The following is a 23310-nucleotide window of genomic DNA, read 5'->3' as shown; positions in this document are numbered from 1 at the left end:
TTTGTGAATGATCTGTCAGCATCCTTTATCCTGTTGCATGCGCCTGTACCTATCAAAATATGCCTTGCTTCACAGATTTGGAGCGAAAAATTTCACTACGAGTGACAAGAGAAGAATTAATACGAAAAGGTGTCCTTAAAGAAGTTGATACAGATGGCCAGGATGTGAGTGTAGATGGTTTAGGTATGTATCTTTGTATTACTGTATAAGGCCGGTCATGAGTGAGAAAGATGGAGAAGGCTAGAAATTGAAATGTAGGTTTGTTTGCTGAAGAGGACAAACAGTAAGGAGCTGTAGATATTAAATGAACATGTTCGTGTGGTGATTGTTAAAATTCACCATGTATGCATATGCAAGAGTCTTAAACCATTCAGTGGATTTACATTGAAGGAGAAGAAAACTTAAATGACAAACATATACATGTACCATTTAAAAGAGTATGCATTTCCTCGAAGGTGCATGGCATAAAAAAATTCTAATATGTTTAAGATGATAAATTACAAATAACGCCAAAATCCGCTGTTGGTGACTACATTTTGCCTAAGGACAAGTCGTGAAGTCTTCTCTGTTAGGAGGAGAATGTCCGTCGGGAACCTCCGAAGTACAGTTCATACATTTCCAGTAGAACTCTTCTTCGGAATGTAGTGAACAGTGCAGTTTGTTTTCTGTTTGACGATCGGGAAGCCGGAATGTTGGACGTAGGTAAGGAGTTTACATGGACAAGCCGGCAGTTTTAACGATTCTCATTGGCTGAGAGGCAACACACCCCCAACATAAATTACAGGGTGTTAAAGATAGAGGACGTGATGGACTAAGCAATTTATGCCAGCCTTGCCCTTTTCAGACTTTATGTGTATGGCTAGAAAAAAATCACAAAATTATGCAGCAGGTACCACCAGATAGAAAAAAATGTGCTCTTTTCAGCCTATAGTGTCATGTTTTTAAATTTTCTTCTCCTTTAAATCACCTTTAATTTCGTGGTTTTTTTTTTTTCACCTTGCTGTATGGACTGTTGAGCAGAAGGATGAAAAATCATTTGTGAAAAATCATGTGAAGATCGTGATGCTCTGTAAATCACATAATTCTACGTGATTTTTTTTTCACCACTGGTTAAGCTGTGGCTTTAAAGTCAAGTGGTTTGTCTCGTACACATACATGGCTGGATGGAATTATCGTCCCCTGAACTATTCGTTTTCCTTCACTCATAAATTTGACCGTTGCTATATAAGTGAAATAAGAGTATGGTGCAAAAAGTAATTAAAACACCAATATCTTGAATTGATTTACACATGCATTTGTATGATATGCTGCAATACCTAACAAACGCTTTACTACCTGTATATGTACAGGTAGTCTGTCTTGGTTTAGAGCTGTAATGTATTTTACGCTTCAGTGCTAGGATTGGTTAACTCTTGAGATACAGCTGAAAGCTTAAGCCCGCTTTCTTGATTGAAATTTCATTTGTTTACTTCTGTCACAGACAAACGTCCCAAGTCGCTGAGCTTTAGTACCTTACAGGGTTGCTGAATATGTGTGCTTAACATTTATGAGTTTATCAGAATGCCAAAATACACATGTTCAGTATTACATTGTGTGGAAATATAAATGATGGCAAGGTAAACCATGAGAAGTTCAGAGGTATTATAAAGTTTTGAACCACTGTCACGTATTGAGCCTTCTGTTTTGTCTTGCTTTGTCTAATTTTGCAGTTGAGCTTGCTGCTACACGTTACGGGAAAGAAAAAAATAAGAAAATGTTTTGCATGATATTAGCCAGGTCATATATGTTATTTTGCAGTTTGTTTTGTGTTAATTCATATGCCAACAGCATGTTTCCTCATCACTTAAAGCTAACGTGCATTTTGTCAATGATGTGACAAGATATTTTGCATGGCCTATGAATGTTAGACTTTATTAGCATGGTTTTCACTGGATTATTATATGAATAATAACTAAATAGCTAAAATTACTTACAGAATTAGAAGTTAAAAGATCATGTAAGTAGGAAGTGATACTGCAATAGAATACAAAGCAATGCCTTGATAGTTGTGCAGAGTTAGTGAAGGCAGGCCAGTGGAATCCTGTATGAAGATAGTTTTGGTGTATTTATTTGGCAGGATACAACACTATTCTTTCTGAAAGATCATAATTTTAGGATGTAAAATTTGCAAGCTGCCTATTATTAGCTTGATTACTAATACATGTACAAGAAATTGTATGGGAAAAGCAAAGTGCTGATTTTTGTGAAATTCAAATCTCACCATATGTAATTTTCTATCACATGTGGATGTTTTGTTAACAGATTCTGTAACAGAAGGTGATGATTTGAAAGAGGAGAGAGTGGTGGAGAATGGAGAGTTGTGGGGAGATCGGGCTGGTCCTGATACAAATTCTTCCGGCTCCATATATGTCACCACCACTGCAGATATCACACCGGTTGACACCAAAGTTATGCGTAAGTAGTTGCCCATGTTACTCAGAATAAAAAAAATTCCTTTATTCTTTTGCCAAAAAGCATTGCCTTTTAAAAGATGTCATGCAGTAAAGAGAGATGCAATTCTCTGTTTTTACCCTTTACCAGTTAACACTATGTAAGTATTAAGATTTCATCACAAATGGCCTAAAACATCTGAAACAATGAGGTAACAATAGCATAATGTCATATTGATACTAGAGCAAATAACATTTCACTTCACCACCTGCTGCAAGATGAAAATTTGCTGCCTTCACATAACGAATATGTTTGAATAGTTCACATCTCGCTCAGGTCTTGTTCTGAGGATAAAAGTTCTAAATGCTCACTCAACACCCTGAACAAATAAGGTTCATCCTCATTACATTGTAGTTATCAGTTTTCTTCATTGCTTTATGCATATTTATTTCTCACCATTTTTCTTGTATTGATAGTATCAGCAGCCCAAATTCGACCTGTTGTGGTGCCTATAGAAGTGCAGATCCCTCAAGTTCCAGAGCCCAATGAGGCATCCGTTCCGCCAATCCCGCAGCCTGAACCGGAGTTACCTCCCCCTCCTGAATACAGCCCTGTCACTCCAGCACACCCTAATGGTTACACCCTCCTGAACTCTAGTATTTCATTACAGATAAATGCCATACAACCAACATCAGAAGTGCAAGGTATGTACACCCATGTACTGTCTTGAAACAATTATAAAATTTTCTCATATGCATGTATGTTTACTTCAAAACTGTATTGTCATTGATATGCCAGTAGTTTTCTGTGTTGAATATTGAAACTTGTTTAGTATTATCAAACTTAAGTGTTAAGAATTTTAAAGGCCTTTATTCCACCGTAGGATTAAGTTTATGTGATTGTTACATTATGTATACATAATGAACATTTATCTATTCACTTGATTAATGCTCATATTTGTATGAATTCAGGTTATTTCTCCTATTAGATTTTGCAAATAGATTAATATTTTTGTGGGTCTGAAATTTTTTTTCTTTTCCACAGCAAAGGTAAATAACCCAGGCAGTGGGGAGCCAGATGGGGAAGAGGATTATGATAATCTTAACACACCCTTAAATCCTCCTTCACCGTATGAGGCAATTCCTGCATGTGAGCCTGACCTTAGCATGCAGCCGAAGAAAAGTGCTCTGAAACAGAAGGGGATGAATGGTAGACCCAGTACACCAGTTGTTCCTATAGGAATGGCCTTGACCCCTGTGCAGTTGTCATCAGCGGGTGAACAGACAACGCCCAGTTCACGCCTCCTCAACTCCCCAGCTGTACCAGTGATACCTTTGCCATCTCCTCAAGCCACCCCTACAACACGATCTAACACAAAACAGAGATACAGAGTCAGAATAAAGTAAGCTTTCAAACTTTAGTAAACAAAAGAGTAGTGCCATTTTGTTCTGACATGCTTGCTAAGTCTATCAATAAAATTTTATATCTGGAATTCTTATCTGGTATTCATGGGATACTGCATGTTAGAGAAACTGGAACACCATTTTGCATCACTCATACCCTGCACTCATGGCTAAAAGGCAAAACAGTGTTCACAAGATATCAAAAGAAGCAGCTGCATTCTCATATAACAGAAATAACTGATCAGTCAAAACTCAGTACACACAATTTTACTTATTTTGAACTGCGATATCTAGGTTATGGACGGTGACAGAAGTAAAAAGGTATACTTTTATGTAAGATCTATGCATATATACATTGTACATTGGGTTTAGTGTTGTCCTCCCTTTTAAAGTACAAGTCGCAATGAAAATATGGCATGAAATAGTGTTTAGTGAGATGGGATAAGTGTAAGAAGTTTTTCTGGAATGTTGCGTATTTTTCTACAGAAATCTACTTGTATGTAGATAGAGTGTTTTCTAAAGCACATTTAAATATTACAACATGTTTTCTTATGTGTGCCAGGTGATATACTAGATTTTTTAATTTAGTCTGAGTGTTGATGTTACTTTTGTTTTTAGCGAGAACAAAGAGAATATACCTGACCGTGAGCCAGAGCCTCCGCCCAGATCTGACACAAATACAGACTACGACAATTTGCCTGGTGACGATTCGTCTTCAGACGATGAGGAAGTGCTGTACAGAGATGACATAGAAATAACAAGTTAGTTCAGAACGTTACTTTCCTAGAGGAACTGTAGCACTAGATCATTTATATCCCCACCACAGACATTATAATGTAAGATCGACGCTATTACATATGTTGAATGGACGACCCTAACATTTTATACTGCCATCTGGTTTCATCAAGGAGTTCCTGTGATGAGTAAATCATATGTTTCACATGTGTCACATGATTCTGCATTTGATTGATTAGACCTGCTTGTCAGGTCAGGAAGTGGACGCTTCCAGTTCTACTGTTTGTGAAACAAATTGTTTATGAATTTGTGCCTTGAAGGATCCTACAACCGAAAATGTTTGGAAAATCATGCCAAATGGGCATCAAAAAAGTACAATCACAAATGTACCATAGTGTGAACCATTTCTTCCTTGCTATAGAAATTTCTTGACTTGATGTATGAGGAAACAACCTACAAAGATAGGTTCATTTATTTAACTGGAGTTTGACTTTTTAAATTTCATATTGCATGCAATAAAAAAAACATTTTAAATATTATGCTTTTGTTTGTAACTCTTCTGGAATGCTGAATGACACGGTAATCTTTTAATGTTTGTTTTGTCCTCTATGTCTTCAGGTACGCTAGCGGCCAAAGTTGCTAGGCAGGACAGTCTGGCACGATTCCTTAGCAATAGACCATCTCATCGAGAGCTGGTGGAAAAAAATATAATTCCTGTTAAATCAGAAGCAGAGAAAATAGAAGATAGGCATGCAATTGGAACAAAACTTACAAGGTAAGGGCTGCCATTGTACTGACTGACCATTTCAGTACAAACAAGTGCAAAGGCTTATGATTGGCTGAAATAAGATTTACACAGTTAAGATGTCTGTTTTTTGTTAGCATTTCTCCAATTTTCTGGTCTTAATCATGGTATTGAGAGAGTGAAACAGTGAGTATAAAAAAATGAATTCTTTCAGGTTTAATTAAACATTCTGCTTTAGTTAAAACACATCTTCTCCAGAGGCTCGTTCATTCATTAAGGCAGCAAATTAGATTCTAGCTCTCTTGTTATGTAAGTATTTTTAAATACTTACATAAAATTATTAATTATGCCACAGTGATTCAGTGCATGGGCCAAAATTGTAATGTTCAGTGATGAATGTATCAGTGTCATGTCATGTTATGTTTCCCATGGAAATGCTCACTTTATATACTCATTTTCTGTGTTTTAATTTTCTTCAGACGTTTAAGTTTACGTCCTTCTCCTGAGGAGTTAGAGCAAAGGAATATACTTCACAGTAAGTTTTCATGTGGAGGTGTTATCTGTGTGTAAAGTCAGCTTTGAAGTTTTGAAGTTTAAGGAACATGTTTTTGTGTAAGAAAAAAAAATTTTTTTTGACTCTGAAAATATTGGAAACTGTGATACTTTTTCTTTTCTTCTGCATTCAAAAATAAAAACGTTACTTAGCTGTTTTCATTTCATTGTGCGATTAAATGATAACAGAGTGGCATCCCTTTGCTACATCATCTAATGTCAATCTGGTAATGTTAATATTTGGTGGTGTGTAAAATATAGAAACTAATTAAACAGGATTAGATTAGTTTTCAGGATGATCTTCTTGGGTATGTTTTGGACAAATTTTTTGTTAAAAAATTGTTGTAATCACATAGCTGGAAAACCTAATCTTGCAAAAAAATTTTCATTTTTAACAGATCATACTTTCATAACTCATGTTCTGCATTTTTTTTATTTCAGACCAAAGTCAAGAGGAACAGAAAAAATTATTGGAAGAGAAAAAGCGGTTCCTAGTTAGGAAGGTAAGAGCCCATTTCAATTGTTAGTACAAGATTCTGTGTTCCCAGGTAACAAAACAAAAATAACTACGAAGATGTTAACATGCACCATACTCCTGTAAAACCAGAAACAGATGTTATCCTCAACTCTAGGATATGATAGAAGCCAGTTGTTAAAGCCATCAGCATGATGCATTGAAATTTACAGATCACAGGCAAAGTAAAATTTGTAGAAGGTGTATGAACAATTTTTAATGTTCTGCGTCCTATCCTATTGCAGCTGAGCTTCCGCCCCAGTGTAGAGGAACTGAAGGAAAAGAAGATCATCAAGTTCAGTGACTATGTGGAGGTAACTGAAGCCCATGAGTATGACCGCAGAGCTGACAAACCATGGACACGGCTCACACCAAGGGATAAGGTAGGTCAAACTGTGCATCTGAATAGTCTGGACTTTATAACGATCTATTGTCTTCAACTGCCTATGAGATGTTAAATATATATAACATATGTAAAAGCTGCCATAAGAATAAATGTTATGCGTTTTAAAGAAACCTCAATAATTGTTATAATTATTGTTTGTACAGCAAGGATTTCACTGATGTGTAAGGTGATTATACACAGAAATTTATCTTAAATAAAATATTATACATAACGCCATCTTATGTTATGATGCACGTGTTTTTACTATTGGTGAGAATCGCTCCATGAGAGCTAATGTTTTTGTTGTTATGAAAGGTGAGGATGTTAATTAATTAAAGTATATTTTCTCTTATATTTTCTCTTATGTGACTACAGCTAAAGTATGACTTCTCCATTTTGCAGGCGGCTATTAGGAAAGAACTGAATGAGTTTAAAAGTAAAGAAATGGAAGTCCATGAAGACAGTAAACATTTGACTAGGTGAGTTTTTTCCTGTCTTACCATGACCATTGTCTTTAAAGCACTTGTGATGCTCTTAATTTTGAGTACATCAAGAAAATGCCTACAAGCAGTAAATTGTTGCAGCTGGATTTATCCCAAATGCTGGAATGTACATGCACATTGTGTTTACCAACAGATAGGAGGCACCATCATGCTTATGTCTGAATCTGTTTTATGACTTTTGGTAGACATTACCTGAAAGCTATTTCTCACACAGCACTCTGTGTGGTTCTGTTGCAAGCTTATTGGTCTTTGTTGGTCGTTTGCGCCCAATACTGCTATGGGTACACTACATAACCATGTAAAAATTTGTTGTTTTTATGACTTTTCAAGCTATAATGAAAGTAGTCATACCATAGTATCTTTATTCTTTCAATGAATGTTGTTGAAAACTACATGATCTTCTTCTCATGTCACTGTTTCTTGATTTATTACAGATTTCATCGGCCTTAAGTGTTGAAATCTATGCATTTTCCCCGATAGTGTGCTCTGGATGTAGATAGAGGACTGTACAGCCCCCAGACTGTCCATATTTGGGGTGGCCAGATAGCTGTAGGCTGCAAATATTATGCTTCACTCCTTAATTATGACAATCAGTGTGATTTGAAGGCAGCCTGGGCAGATTCCTGAAACATGTGACTTACAGTGCACCTGGTAACCTAAGCTAGACCCTGTGGCCATTTGTGGGAATTGACATAATGTGGACATGGCTTAATCTTTCAACAGCTGCTAGACAAATGTCATTGTACCCTGATCACTGATTCTGGAACTTCTTCCCTGTTCTTGGCATACAGAGCTATTCTAGTCTTGCGTGAATTTCCTGAGTATGGCACCAGTGTGATTTGTTGCAAGACTTAGCGTTGCAAAGAGCTGGTCAGACTGCAGGCTCTGCTGCATATCGCAACCCTTCTTCCTGCTTCAGTCACATGCGACTTGTTTTATTTTAATTCACTCCATGAGTGTTTCAATATGTAAAATTTAAAATATAGCTCTCCCTCTTTTCAAATGTGTGGGTAGATATGCCACCACTACAACAACTAGTAAAGTAGTGTTCTCTCAGTTGGCTAGTTCCCTACCCTGGAATAAGTATCTACAGATGAAGGCTCTGTTTGCCTCTCAATATTAAAGTGCGTGTGGTTTATGTATGTATGTATGTATGTATGTATGTATGTATGTATGTAGAATGTAAGTAACCTAGCCTCTGCTGTATAAATATTTGATTTTATGAAAAGGGGGGAAAGAAAGGAAAGTCATGTGAATTTCATGTGAATCTGCAGCCATGTGACAAGCATCAGATTCTCAGCAGTATAGAATACAAGGGAACTGTTTAATTATGTGAATGCAAGTAAGCTAGATAACTATATATCTGGGAGAATGCAGGTATTAGGTGAGAATAAGACATGATATATATCAGATATGAATAGAACAAACAAGTGACCACATCTAGAAACAGGACAAAACAATAATAGGTCTGTGGGGCTTCAGTAAGTAATTTGATCTGCATTTTGATCTGAGATATGAGAAGCCGGATTACAAGAAGTACAAGTTAAATGGGTTTGAGGTGTACAGCTTGTGAAACTGAAGTCGACACTGTGTAGATACAGAAACAGGTAAAAATTACATGTATATATGTGGAGAGTTAAGATGCGTTAGCAGCTGTACGTTCTGGATATAACAATATTTCTCCAGATATGTAGGGTGCTATAACATGGCATACTTCCTAATGCAAGTGACCGGAAGTTTGTGCCTGTCTAATCACGTATGCCTGATTGCTGGCATATTGTTGAGAATTAACAGACTTTTGGGAAGGTTTTAAGTGCCGGTCACTGCTTGTCCAGTTGTGGTTCAGCGGCTTGACCATATGCTTATCACATTTAACCTGTCCCATTCTAAGAGGGTGTGTATCTGTTGTCAAAATAATTGAGTTCTGTAAATATTTTAGTAATATTGTATATGAAACTTTTGTTAAAACAGTTTTTTTTCTTCTGTTTGTTGACTGTTTTTTTTAATGTTCAGTATAAAGAGCCCTGTCTAACTATTCTGATGTGTCCTTCAGTTCATTTGAAAATGATGATGTTAGCACTAGCCTGTTCCAAGAATGCAGTAGTTGTGGAGTGTGCTTTTATACCAGTGGTTCTTGCACTGTGGAACATGTGCCATTACCTTAGCTGTTGTGAAACATACACATGTACCAGTAATCCATCTGTTCTAAAGCAGTAGTACAGAAATTTGTCTTTTGTGAAGCTTGCATTTATGTACCAATAATTCATTCACTGTTGAGCTCGTGCCAATAATTTATCTGTTGTGAAGTTTGCACATGTAAGAATAGTCCTTGCACCATGGAGCCTCTAGTCGTGGTTGTATCCTGGGAATTGTGAATAGGGGACAGTAAGGATTTAGCCCAGGTTATATTGGCATACATCCATTGACACTTGTGGGTGCTCCGCAGTCCATACTTGTCACATTGCTTACAGAATCTCAACAGATAGTTTCTGTTTCCATAGATGAGCAATAACCAACTTCCAGGTAAAACTAATCATCAAAACAGCCAGCTTATCAGCCATCTTTGATTGAGAGAAGTTGAGGTTGGTAGTACCAGAAACATAGTTGCCACTTCACATGCTGTTGATTTTCTGCAATCATTGCCTTGCTGTTACTATTTGCTCCTTAATTTAAAAAAAAAGAAAGAACCAACTTACTTCAGACCATTGTGAACAGTATGAAATTCAGTTCCAGTCCTGCAGTGTAAACAATATCCCAGTTGGTTACATAATGATTTGTTCCAGTTCAGCACTACGTCATTTTGTTGTTGAGTTAGCATATTGTATCAGTACTTCACCTGTTGTAGAGTTTATCAGTTATTTATCATCTCTTTGTTTTTTTTTTTTTTAATACAGTTATGGAGTATGTATTAGTAATACTAATCATTGGGTATATGTCAACTCATTAATCTTATCAGATTTGTGCCAGTAGCTAATCTGTTTTTGGGAATTTTAAGTGATACATGTATGTCTTTTATATGATTTGATAGGTGGTGATACAAGAAATTCATCACTTAATGCAACTGCAAGATTGGTTCAAGTTCTTGATTTACTTTTAGTTTTCGTGAGAATTCATCTTTAAAAAACAGTATTCTAGGGGACTTCAGAGTCTTTCTAGTGTTGGAAAGCAATGTCCTTAACCACTCTCGCTTAAATTAATGAGTCTTTTTTTTTGTCGTTTCCACAAAGTAGCTTCATGTGGCAGACTGATGTAAGAACTCAATAGCAAAAAAATATTACTGGCAGGGCATGTTGAGTTCGTTGTTGGAGTTGAATGAGATCGTCACAAATTATGTAAAAAAAAAAAAAAAAATTAAATTCAAATTTGTGATAGAATATTGCACAAAACTATGGACAATGTCAACATTTTAGGACTATACTTCATATCCTGCTCCCAATGGTGAAGTTGCGTTCCCTTTCAAAGAAAAGCATTTCTGAGCCTGTGAGACATCAGTGGTGTTAGTACATGTAGTTTTAAATAATGAACTTGCCAGATGGCCCATTTTATATCCCTCCCAACCAAAGATTTGCTTGTGTGGTTTAGTGTTGATGCCGTTAAAGGCCCGTTTGGTTCTTGTCTGAAGGGAAAAAGACTTATTTAGCCGTAAGGACTAAATATTAATGGTTAGCACATGCATAGTAGCTTTATGTGGTGTTGAATGTACATATTTGTCATGGTCGAGCAAGTGATTTAAGGTAGAATCCTTGACATGAGTGCAAATGAGAACAGAAACATAACTTCATGCTTGCCACATGATGTTACCTCTTAATTTACTAACATGGTTATTCTGGCACAATTTTGTCTAATTCTCTACAGGATCATGGACTGGTCCTGTGTTGAATGCATCTTAAACCCACATTTGATGTACACTGTGGGCATGTTACATCACAGAAAAATGAGACTGTAAGCCTATAATGTATGAGCTTTAGCATGCATGTTCATATGTATCATATTTGCTGGGTTAATGTGTATTGACATCAGGTTTTTGTTTTTATTTTTTCCTTCCATTTTACCCATTTTGCTTATACATTTGGTTGAATGTCAGCAGAGTAATTCTCTCAGTGAGAAACTTGTTTACTTTATACAATAAAAACATGGATGAACATAGAATCTGATTGTATATATTTTTATAAGGACTTGTCTTTCATGTTTGAATCATCTGTCATTGTATATTCCTCATTCTCTTGTATATGATACATACATGTATATCAAAACATTGGAACCTTTCTCTTCTGACTGGTAAATTGTAAAAAAGGGAAAAAAAATTATCTGCTTCATTTTTACCATTAAAATCAACGAGAGTTACTGCGAGTAAACAAAAATTTCGGTACAAAAAAAAAAACCCTTGTCATCTGGGAAGGGTTTGGTTGTTTTGTGCACCAAGTCTATATTACTCTTCCAATATGCAAGGCCTGACAAATAATCTAATTTGTAAATTTCGTGTAATTATAGTTCTGATGCGCATTCTATCTTGTATTTATTGTGATACAAAATTGTTCTTAAGTTCCAGTTTTAGCTTTTTGAGTGTTGCTGTTCTGACACATTTTTAATCACATAAATGTGTATATGTAGTTAATACAGAGCTTCTTGTCTTCTTCTAACCTTTTTTTTTTTCTGGTGTCAAATTTAACTTCTTATAATTGATTCTCATGTTCATAACAATTTTGTGGGCTGTTAGCAAAGAATAATTCAGGTGAACAGGTTTAAACTTTAATATACTGAGTAAGTTGAAAGGTTTAACAAAATCAAATTATTTACTTTTAGTTTTGAATTTCAAGAGGGACCAAGATCACCATTATTAGTATCTTTATATATCAGATTTTACAACAGGTATGAAATCATATTTTCTTTTTTTATACCAATAATATTTTTTTACACAATACCATAGCTTCTTTTTAATATGCTAATTTGACCATTAACTTATATCAGGCTTATGAAACCTTTTAATGCAGATTTCTAAATTACAAATGGAAACAGTTAAATTGTGGAAATATGTAGAAGGTACAAGAATTTTTATAATTTCATGAACGCAGATTTATTTAATTCTTAAGTAAATCTGAAGAAGGCAATTATCAGAAGAGAAGAGAAAGGCTGAAGAAAGTGTGTCCAGTTGTTCTTTTACTTTTCGGTATGTGGTTCTTTTTATTGACTTAATATTTCCAGTTGTTGGGCGGGTTGCAAAAGGAGAATAAAAAAAATTAGAAAGCATCAATAATTGTCAAAATGGAAAAACAAAAGAGCCCAGTCTCTTTGCATGAATGATTGCAAGCAAACAACGGATATGTACATGAGTATCGATGTAGATCAACCAGGGATTAAGCTAGCACCTACAAACACATGCACATTTTAAATATGAACAGTGGTTGTCAGTCACTTTCTTATGTTTAATCACTGTTAGCATGTTTTAAGTTTTTTGTCGTTACTCTACTGTGTATTTTGAAATCAACAAGTTCCTGTAGTTAGATGTATAATTTAAATGACCTGTAGATTTTGGTTTGCAACCATCTATTTATGTTACCATATGCAACTGTCCTGTTAATCATTGTTAATAGTGAACAAAGCCATTTGCCATTTTTTACCATGTGAATATAAGTTGTCTGTTCAGGCTATAAGATCATTATCCTATTTACTGTACAGAAAAAGCTGAAGCATGTAGTTGTAATAAAATGGGCTCTCAATATTAAGGTTCTGTTTATCTTCTTCTCTCGACATACCTGACACTTGGATGCATCTTGAACTTGATGGTGTTTGTCTGGTGAAAATAGCTTGTATGGGAAGCCCGAGTACCACACAAACATCTATGATATCCAGGATTACCATTATGAATACATGTATTATTTGCCATGAGATCAGTAAGTATAATATTACAGTGTGACATACGATGCAGTGGCTATATAAAGAGATAATCCAACAATTTTATTTATGGTAATTCCTTAATTTAGTTCATATGAGCCTGAACTGAAGGGATTTGTCTGCTCTCCTAAGTGATGATGGAACGTTGAAGACAATAAGAAGTTAACAATTGTGTGACCATTTGCACAGTCTAATGATCATTGAAGACCACTTATCTTCTGACAACATGGTGTCCATATAACATTTGTGGGTGGAGGCAGCCAGAGGGCTACATATAAATGGTAAATCGTCCCAAATTTGGCCAGATACTGACAATAAAACAATAAATTGATTAAAAATACAGTAACCTCTATCATAAAAGTAGAGAAAAAAAATTGAACATCAAAATAAATTACGTCAGTGTGACTGAAACAACCTTACGTTTAAATGCCTAACGCTGGTTAATAGTGTTTATACTTTGAAATCATGTTCTGGTATCCAATGCTGTATTACACATTTCTTTTTTAGTGTTTAGCTAATGTCATACCCCAACTTTTGGCATCGGCGTCCGATAACAGTGAAAGCAGTGTTAAACTAATGGTTAGTGATGGTAACTTAAAAAGTGTATTGAGCTATGGTTTTGCATACATGTAAAGCAGAAAAACACTAGGTTACACAAAATTCCATCATTTATGTCCTGCAAGCATATTAATTACTGTAAATTACAAAATTCATTTGGGTTCTTGCACATTAGAATCAATGTAAAAGTAATGTTAGTGGTTGCATTTGAAAAAAATACTGCATGTACTGAGCTCAGGTTTTGGGGTATGTTCTGCATGGAATTAATTACTGTAAATTACACAATTCATGGCCTTCACAACTCTCTTCATGTACTAGAATCCAGGTTTGACTTTATAATTATGTCCTGATCAACAAACTAACACGGTGAACACATTATCAGGCTGCCACCAGTCCATTTAGTAGTAAACACAGATTCCTTGGAAGGCTGGGGTGCCATTAGTGAACGGAGATGGGCAAATGGCAGGTGGACAGTAAATGAAACACGACAAACATATAGATGAACTAGAATTGCGCGCTGTCCTGTTAGCACTCTGTTTAAATCCACAGTTTATTCAGGTAAACATTTTAAGATTTGTTCTGACAGCATGACAGCCATGAGTTACATTAATCAGCCAGGAGGCACCAGGCTTAAACTCCACAAAGTGTCCATAAGAATTTATGAATTTGTCCATAACCATGACCTAATTATCAGTGCCAGCTTTGTTCCTGGAGTTGAGAACAGTGAGGTGGATATTTTGTTCAGGAGGTCTAGCGACTCCACAGAGTGGATGTTAGACCCGGTGATGTTTAGGAAAAGTTGTCGTACTTATTTTACCCTAGATGTTCACTTCATCAGTTGGAGCAGTATGCATCCTGGGGTCCTGATCCTATGTCCTATGTCTATGTATGGTAGATGAATGTAAGCGCTCATGGTCCACTTTACAACCATACTGTTATGCACCTTTCTGGTTGCTACCACAGGTTTTGTTAAAGTTGCAAGATGATCAGGTACAGAAGACCATTTTGGTGGTGCCACGATGGCCTACGCAACTCACAGGAATGCTGATGGATTTTCTGACACTCTTGCCATACAGTCAGGACTTGTTAACCATACCAGGCACCGAAAAGCATCACCTGATGGGGAAGAGACTGAGACTAGTAGCTTGTGTCGTAACTGGCAGAGGCTCAGGACATCAAGTCTTTCTCTTGTGAGAATGCAAGATTTCCCAACTGTGAGAGAATGCACTAATTGACAATAGCAATATGCATGGAAGTCCTGGTGTCTTTGATCTCATAAACGGAATGTCAATTCCCTTTAATCAAATTCAACAGAGGCTTTAAATTACTAGTATCTGGCAGAACTGGCCAATAAACATTTGTATAGCGTATTCAATAAGCATAAGTCAATGTTAATGCAGACGTTTGAATTTTTTCATTGTGATGTATCTCCAGATTTAGTGAAACAATTAATGAATGGGTGTATGAAGCTGCACCCCCAAGACCCAGGTATTCCACAACCTAGTATGTATCAGTTGTGTCAAATTTTAGAAACTTTAATTCCATTGGAATTTTTAATCTCTGAAGCATCTTACATTTAAGTTAGTGGCACTCATGGCCTCAGTTATAGCTGAAAGTTGAGTTGATAAAGTATTGTCACATCCATTTATGCGTTCGTTCTTTCCACTCTGACAGAGTATCTGAGACGTACTGTGTTCGAAGGGGGGAGGCCTAATCAGTTGTTATTATCTTTAAAACCTGTTTCTTGCAGTACCATATCCAGGTGGTTGTGTGAAATGTTGGACATGACTGGAGCTGAAGGGTACTACCGTGCTCATTTTTACCGAGGGGCAGCCACTTCTGCTGCATATCGCAAAGTAATGTCAGTAAGAGACATTACTAAAACGGTGAACTGACTGTTGGCAAGAATGTTCCAGCAATTCTAAAAAAGACGATGAAAATGTATTTGCTAGAACTCCGCTGTCCTGAGGAAATTTGGTACTTAAGGGTGGAAAGTTCCTCTGAGTTATATGTGTGATAGTACATCTACACACAGGAAATGTGTGAAGACTGTTGTCCTGAAGAAATGAACATCACAATGGCAGGATTGCAAAGAGTTTTGTAATAATAAATGAGATCTGTTGTACACTACAAATGTGTATATGAATTTGTTGTCAGTTCTTTAAAGATGCAAGGTCAAGGCCATCTGGAAAAGAATTTCTCCTCTCATTAAAGTATCCCGGAGGTGAAGGATGAGAGGAATTCTTTGAGTATGGCCAGAAGCCTTCAGGGGTCACACCCACACGTTTGGGGAGGAAGGTTCTTCTCAGTTTCCTCTTGATTCTTGACTACCTGCCCATTTTAAGACTTACTGTAGTTAAAGGCCATGTTTTGCACTCCAAGATGAAAGCTCAAATGGTCATTTCATGTTAAAGTTCTTTACAAAACACGTATCCAAGCACAAATGCTCCAACCTCTGAGGCCAGCAAAATTGCAGTACATTAGGCCTATATATGTTTAAACAAAAATACAAATTAAATTTTAATATTTACTTCACCCGTTTTAATCGCCTGTGTGTGCTAATCTTTAGCATTGAATGACCAGGTTAACTGCTTTCCTGAAATGTTAAGTTGTATACAATTTGTGGACCTTTTGCTTCAGTGTACTATTGCGCAGAGGTTAAGGTGGTATAGAACATCCTGGATTTTGAGCTCACATACTTCAGGAAGGGTTCCAAATGTGTGTTAAGGTTTGTGTGCAAGGTAAATGGATATCCATAACAAAAAGATTCAGCCCCAAAAGTTACATTTTTTGATATTTGTTGGCCTCTAAAATGCAGTCATTTACCACACATTACAAATCCAAACAGCACTCACCATTGGACATGCAGTGTTACGATTTAAGGCAATCCCCACTAATTATTTAATAAGCCAGTTAGCAGAACGATGTCAGCTGGTTTCGTGAAGTTCAAAGTGTTTTACACCAGGTGTCATTTACCAGGTGATAGGCCATAATTTACTCCCCTCACTCTGGTTTTCTCTATCCATAAACCTGACCACCATTTGCCAAGGCTTACCAGCTGGGGATTTGAACCAGTGATCTTTTGGTTTGGAGTCCACGATTCTACTACTAGACTAAAGGGAAATTCTCCCCCAACCCAGAGACAGATAGTGCTAACATATCACCGTTACATTCACCCACAGTTTTCCTCGTTACTCAGGAAAGGAGAGTCAAAACACACACACGGTCCACCATATCATCATGGCCAGCTATATAAGCCACCCAAGCAACCCTGCTTGCAGCTCCAAAAGTGACAGGGCTTACCAGCTGGGGAGTTGAAATAGCGATCTCTGGGTTTGGAGTTCACACTTCTAACACTAGACTAAAGAGAAACTCCCCAGGCCAGAGGTAGACAGCACTTCTTCATCACCCTGTTACATTCGTATAGATGATAAATTCTTCAGCGTGACATTAAACATCAATCTGTGTGAATAATAACAATCACAGAGGTGGATGAAGGCTGAATACCATTCCCAACATAACTGTTCAAATTCCTTGATGGTAAATGTCTAAACTGGAGGTAGCTAGGGCACATTCAGATATGGTTTTAATCAGACTGAAACACAGGGTTTGACTTACTCATCTGAACTTTTTTGAAAATTTCAGAACAGTTTAACTGGAAGAGTGAGTGAGTGAGTGCTTGGGGTTTAACGTTGTACTCAACAATTTTTCAGTCATGTGACAACGAAGGAATCCTTAGGGTGTATGTAATGTGTCTCCTTGACACCCCTCTTTTATCTAGTGCTGCTTCACTTTACCGAAGGCAAGTAAGCTGCCCTGCCTGAGCCATTATACTGATACAGGTCAACCAGTCGTTGCACTATCCCCTTCACGCTGAACGCCAAGCGGGGAAGTTACAACCCGAAGCGGACTTTAACTGGAAGACAGACAACACGCTGGACAATAGTTTTAGTATGAAGAAAGTAAGCAATTTATTAACAGAGCCAAACAAGGATAGGACTGACATTTCAAACACAAGGTTAGAAAACAAAACTAATCCTAACAGCTTCTCAAGAGAAGAATTCAGTATAAGTATAATAATAAAGTAGTGCTGCCTTGTCATAAATCTGACATTATTCAAATATAATATACATATCCATCTGTACACAGATAGCCTGAGTGACACAGTTGCAATGATCAAACAATCTCTACCAACCATTGTAAAAGTCAAAAAAAAAAAAAAAAAAAAACTTCTTTCAGATATACATGTTATTTCTGATTCTACAATTCTACACCAGAATCATCATAGTATTTGACAGCAAATTGGAGGAGGCAATTCAGTTCTTTGAAAACAAGAGGTAACACCTGGAAATATTACAAATTGTACACATATTTTCTTGCAACTGGATGAAGAACCAGGGCATGTCCATTAATCATCTTGAAATCAGTTTGAATAATCTTAGTATTCCCGAGTATAAATCCTGGGATATTGACTGAAAAACACTTACCAAATGAATAACAGCAAAATCTTACACTGTAGCAAAGCATATATTTCGCTTCTAGTTCTTTTAAAGTTTTTGCTGGAATATACAAAACAAAATAAAAAAAAAACACCTCTGTGAATCTTGATTTATCTTTCAGAGAAAACTCTAGACCCAGTCCTTGTTCAAAAATGTTCAATTAAAGCTATAATAAATAAAAAGTAACAAGTACTCCAAACATTTTGTATTTCCCACAATCCATCACAGATATTCTGTTCCACCTCCAGTTTCATCATTCTTTTCAAGGGAGTTAACTCGAAAAAAAAAAAATTACAATGTATTTACATATTTACAAGAACGAACATTTCTATTGTCTTACATTCTATTGATTCAAATAAACTAAAATGTATCTGACACTTGTCTGCTAAATATATTCAAGGAGGCAATACCAAGACATTGTACATGTACATGTTACAATGTTACAATGTTATAACTGAAAATGACTTGAAACTCCACATTTCAAAGTATAAATTAGACAAATTTGTACACATAACATTTCAAGATATGGCAGAAAAACATAGCTTTTGAATAATACTATGACAGAGAATGTCACAAAAAGTAACCACGGTATTAATAAATACAGGTTTTTAGAGTCACATTAATATATAAATATGTACAATAAACTCTTTAAAATTGCAAAAAGTGCCACCTCTCACATAACTGCTACCATAAGATATGCATCTATCCATTTCATCAAGTTTCTGATGCCTTGCCTTGCAATAATACAGAACTGGTTACTTAAAAATTTTCTGTCTGTAAAAACATCAGGACTGACATGTATATGGTTCACGTACATGTAGTTGTGTTTTGACTGTTGGCAGTTTGGTAGCTGTTCCAGAAGTCAACAAACACTTGATAATGAAATTGGATGCAAACAAAACTGTATATTCATAAAAGAATGTTTAGGCCAATTATGTAACTTTGCAACATTCTTTTTGCAATTTCACTGGTCACAAAGTAAGCTCTACTTAATAATAATAGCATGGCACACTGGTAAACAACAAAATTCCACATGGGCTGTTAAAAGTTGCCAAATAAAAAACAAGCAAAGATATAAATAACATTAATTTTTTCATAATGATATTTAGAAAATGAGACGGTGAAATCCACCTAATGAATACGAAAACCATCACAGTGAACAGCTAATGTAAAATGTATGACATGTCAACGAGTAATCGGTACGACTGTAACAAATCCTTACTAACCAAACTGGTTTCATGGTTGAAGCTGACATGCTGAACTTGTTCTAACAGATATTTAGATATTGTCTGAACCTAGAAAAATCCTTAAGTCCTTGCCAATTCTGGAAAGAGAGGGAACTTAAGAGAAGTTAATTAGACTTCAAAAATGGAAACAACAGAACTCCCTAACACTTGTCTCCCTGTGTGTGTATTTCAAAATAGTATAATCCCTGAGAATTCAAATAGTAAATGGAAGTTGACACATTTGAGAAGCCCTTAAAACATGGAACTACAAATGAGCTTCTGGCACAATTAGAGATCAGTGTTTGTACTACTATCATGTGCCAAATGTCTGGATACCTGCATTAGGAGGAACATTTCAGATGTACGAACCTCTAATTTTACTATCTGAATCCGACTTATTTCCTTGAATTACCAGATAAACAAGTTTAGTCTTAAGAGGCAGAGCTTGTCAGTGTACTGCCTGCAAGTATTTAATGCAGTGATGACAGAAATCAGCAGCAACACCTATCCAACTAACATTGGTGGACCTCTTTGTTATTGTCACTAAATGTGTGGACACAGTATGTTATGCATAGATCTCTAACCAAGTTACAAATACTACTTAACTATTTTTGTAACACATTAACTGACGACTCGTATACTATGAGCCAATGAGTTCAGTTTCATGTAAAACTATCTCATGCTACATCCATTCTTTTTTTTAGTAATATGAGAAGGAATAATACATGTATCTGAAAACCATTCTCTGAAGAATTCTAACAATGCCAATATATACAAAAGTAGTGACTTCATCTCTTTTCTTTTTGTTACCACAGTAAATATATACCTTCTTACACACTGATGAACATGATAGTATCAATCCAGCTTCATGCTAACAGGTTATGATCGAAATAGCTCTGGATTACATGTTTGTCACATTAGGCCAGTTGATATTTATTTCACTGATGCTTAACACCATACTCTATAACCATAAATACACCATCATTTTTCACTCTTTTTTTAATGGGTGAAAAAAAAAAAGAAAGCTGCAAGATGTATTCCTTGACCTTAGTAAGTGGATGAAACTAAAAAGTCTTGAATTATTTGCTTAACAATACGGAGCAGTTTTGGTCATATCCACTCAAAAAAGTTGCTTATCTGTCACATCTGTTCATACTTGGCTCGATAATATAGTGGGCCTAATCGTCATCCATTGACCATACCCCAGAACATGCTCACAAACCCATAGATATCATTATTCTTTTGGGCTATAGAGAAAAAAAAAAAGAGAGCAAAAATAGTATGAAAGGGACAAATAAATTCACAATTATGTCCATTTGTCTTTAAGCACAAGGTATTGAGGCTGAAATACACATGTAATAAGATTTCCACCTGTCCAAAGCACATAACTTTTCTCAGTGACAGGCGAAAACAAAAGATACCAGTCACATGTGACACACCAGTGCTCCATGTAAGATGAAGTTCTGTCAAACTTGTAGGTAAATGTACAGTGGGTTATACACTGTATGTTTGAAATTATCCATGATGTGTCTGTTTCAGGTACATGTAATGTAAGCTACAGCACAGGTGCATGAATTGCATGGAGACTGCCTGTACTCCGCCTTTTGCTTTCCAGAAATTTTTGTCATGTAGAAATTGCAAAAGTTGAAAATGGCCATTCGAGTTGCTGCTGTGTCTAGTTTCACTTCTGAAAAGATCGTCTGTTAAGTCACCGGTAGGGGATTTGTCTGGAGGATTGTTAAAAGTATCACTGGTCTGCTTTCTGTCATACAAATATCTGACTGAGTAACAAGACAAGCTATTATAATAAAATACAAGACTTCTTGTAAATCACAAGGAGTCAAATAACAGAAATATTTGATTTATATTTTGACAGGCTGCTGTCAAAAATCACATTTCATCAGAAACAAAATTTTAACTGTACTAGTTATTGTCAAAAGCAAATTAGACTTACTTCACTAAACAGGTGTAAATTAAGTTATTATTATAACTGTTAGGTGAAAATAATAAATTCTTACGTACTATATGTGTACACATTTCTAAGGAGCATGATGTTTAGAGGTGGAACAACAATTGGAAAAAAGGTAGAAAAAAATTTAGCTGTTAGCAGTTTCTCAAAGCATACTTATGACATCATTTCTCAAAACAAATCTGACAGGTTGTAATTTTTGCCCATAGTATGGTTGGTAAATTCCAGTCATTATGGGTGTTGCAAAGAATAATGTGCAAATATGAAAGCAACTGTGCAGCATCATCATGCACATCTTTTTTAACTGAAATTTCCTGTTTCCTTTGAGCTACTCAGAATTCAATCTTAGGCAACATGGACTGGCTCAGAATTCAAAAACCACATACATACATGAAAAAAGCATAAATAAAATCAGTCCATTAACAAAAAAAAACATATAAAAAGAATAAAAACTGTGCTTACCATTCTACATATTGATCAAAGCTTTGGCGTATAGAAATACTAGGCTTGGAACAGAAGTACAGGCTTAACGGTTTTAACAAGCAAACTCCTGTAAAGAAAATGGCATTTTACGGATTCTCTGCCTGCGACTGTCAACAACTTCATCTTGGTAAAACATGTCATACTTCCTTTCTGTAGCTTTGGACTGTAAAAGAGCAAAAGAAAAAAATTAACACACCACTACCATATATTCATTGATTAATTTTTAATTATAGTCTGGGAAACCCAATTATTTTTTGATTTGTAAACATGGCCTTAATTCCACTAGCCAATTCTACAAAGCAATTTTCAAAACTTCAAAATGAAATGTAGTATATAGCCCTAGAAGTATAATGGTTAAAAATGACCTATTTAGGTCTTCCAAGTTTTAACATGTACAGTCAAAAAATCACTTCAATTATATCTACTTTTTTTTACTTCAGCTCCAGAAACAAAAAATGCCACCTTTTTTTAAATAATTCCTTTGAAAAGATTTAAAACAATACAATACATGACAATTAGGTGACCAAAAGAATCTTACAATTTTGGACTTGATGTGCTTCGGTAATTCTTCATCTCTACTCCAAACTTCTTCTCGCTCAAACTTCCTCTGAGACCCATCTTCAAACTCAACCTTAGTTATAAAGTGAAAAATCTATTACTATAAGTGATCAAACTGGAAAACAAGACAATTTAAATCTGGCACCTCCAGTTAAATTCTTTTCATGTGGTATATGATATGGCCATACTAAGCTGGTATTTCACAAGTCTCGCAGGTTCACTGAGGTTTAGACTTGACAAGGTGGGGGCTCTTCCAAACTAATGCGCTCTAAAAGATGAGGTTTCAAAGCAGTTGTTAGATTGAATATACATCTTGTAGTCATGCCATTGGGCTCAATGACGATTTTAGCAACTCCCATAACATCATGTGTTTTAATCACGTTAGCTTCCAACAGTCCTGGCCTGTTTTACCCAACCTGTGTGAATGCGCAAGAATTGTGAAATGCCCGCAGCTTTTTGATAGATCTCCATTAACAACTTTCCTTCCAGCTTTGAGAGCTAAGTGAGTAGTTTCTAATTGTCTTTTAGTTTTACATATTCACAGATAAGACCTTGGGTGTGTGGTGAAAAAATGTACTGTCTGGAAACAGTTCAGTTATTTGTTTTTTTTTTTGTAGTTTTTTTCCTACTACATAAATTCTTTTATTCATGAAGCAATTTTTATGTTAAATCATGTATGTTCTACGAGTTTAAAACAGTTATATATAGCATGAACAGTGTTACAAGTGCATGTTGTGCACAATAAAGTAAACAATAAATTCCTCAGCTGATGAAATTTCCTACCGTGTACATAATATGGCTGTTGGTCCCTCTGAACACTGCTCCATACAGTGATCCATCTGTCCATCGAACCTGAAC

The 23310-nt window shown here is 35.9% G+C and overlaps 1 protein-coding gene across 3 annotated transcripts in view; it reads left to right on the top strand.

Annotated features, from left to right (window-relative positions):
* LOC135471241 (phosphatase and actin regulator 4-like) overlaps positions 1 to 8418 on the top strand; it is a 37821-nt gene extending 29403 nt beyond the window's left edge. The window contains exons 3-13 of one of the 3 annotated variants that reach the window (XM_064750372.1): positions 76 to 183; positions 2302 to 2454; positions 2907 to 3134; positions 3475 to 3832; positions 4452 to 4594; positions 5187 to 5343; positions 5793 to 5848; positions 6307 to 6368; positions 6625 to 6762; positions 7167 to 7243; positions 7702 to 8418. In XM_064750372.1, coding sequence (XP_064606442.1) covers positions 76 to 183; positions 2302 to 2454; positions 2907 to 3134; positions 3475 to 3832; positions 4452 to 4594; positions 5187 to 5343; positions 5793 to 5848; positions 6307 to 6368; positions 6625 to 6762; positions 7167 to 7243; positions 7702 to 7717 — 1496 coding nt within the window. In that variant the 3' untranslated portion in view covers positions 7718 to 8418. The remainder of the gene's footprint in view (positions 1 to 75; positions 184 to 2301; positions 2455 to 2906; positions 3135 to 3474; positions 3833 to 4451; positions 4595 to 5186; positions 5344 to 5792; positions 5849 to 6306; positions 6369 to 6624; positions 6763 to 7166; positions 7244 to 7701) is intronic. The other 2 variants (XM_064750373.1, XM_064750374.1) reach the window with 2 other exon arrangements.
* The last annotated feature ends 14892 nt before the right edge of the window (positions 8419 to 23310 follow it).

This window comes from Liolophura sinensis, chromosome 7, assembly GCF_032854445.1.
Source record: "Liolophura sinensis isolate JHLJ2023 chromosome 7, CUHK_Ljap_v2, whole genome shotgun sequence".
Lineage (NCBI taxonomy): Eukaryota > Metazoa > Mollusca > Polyplacophora > Chitonida > Chitonidae > Liolophura > Liolophura sinensis.
The sequence above is the reverse complement of the archived record's forward strand: the minus strand, read 5'-3'. Positions and strand labels throughout refer to the sequence as shown.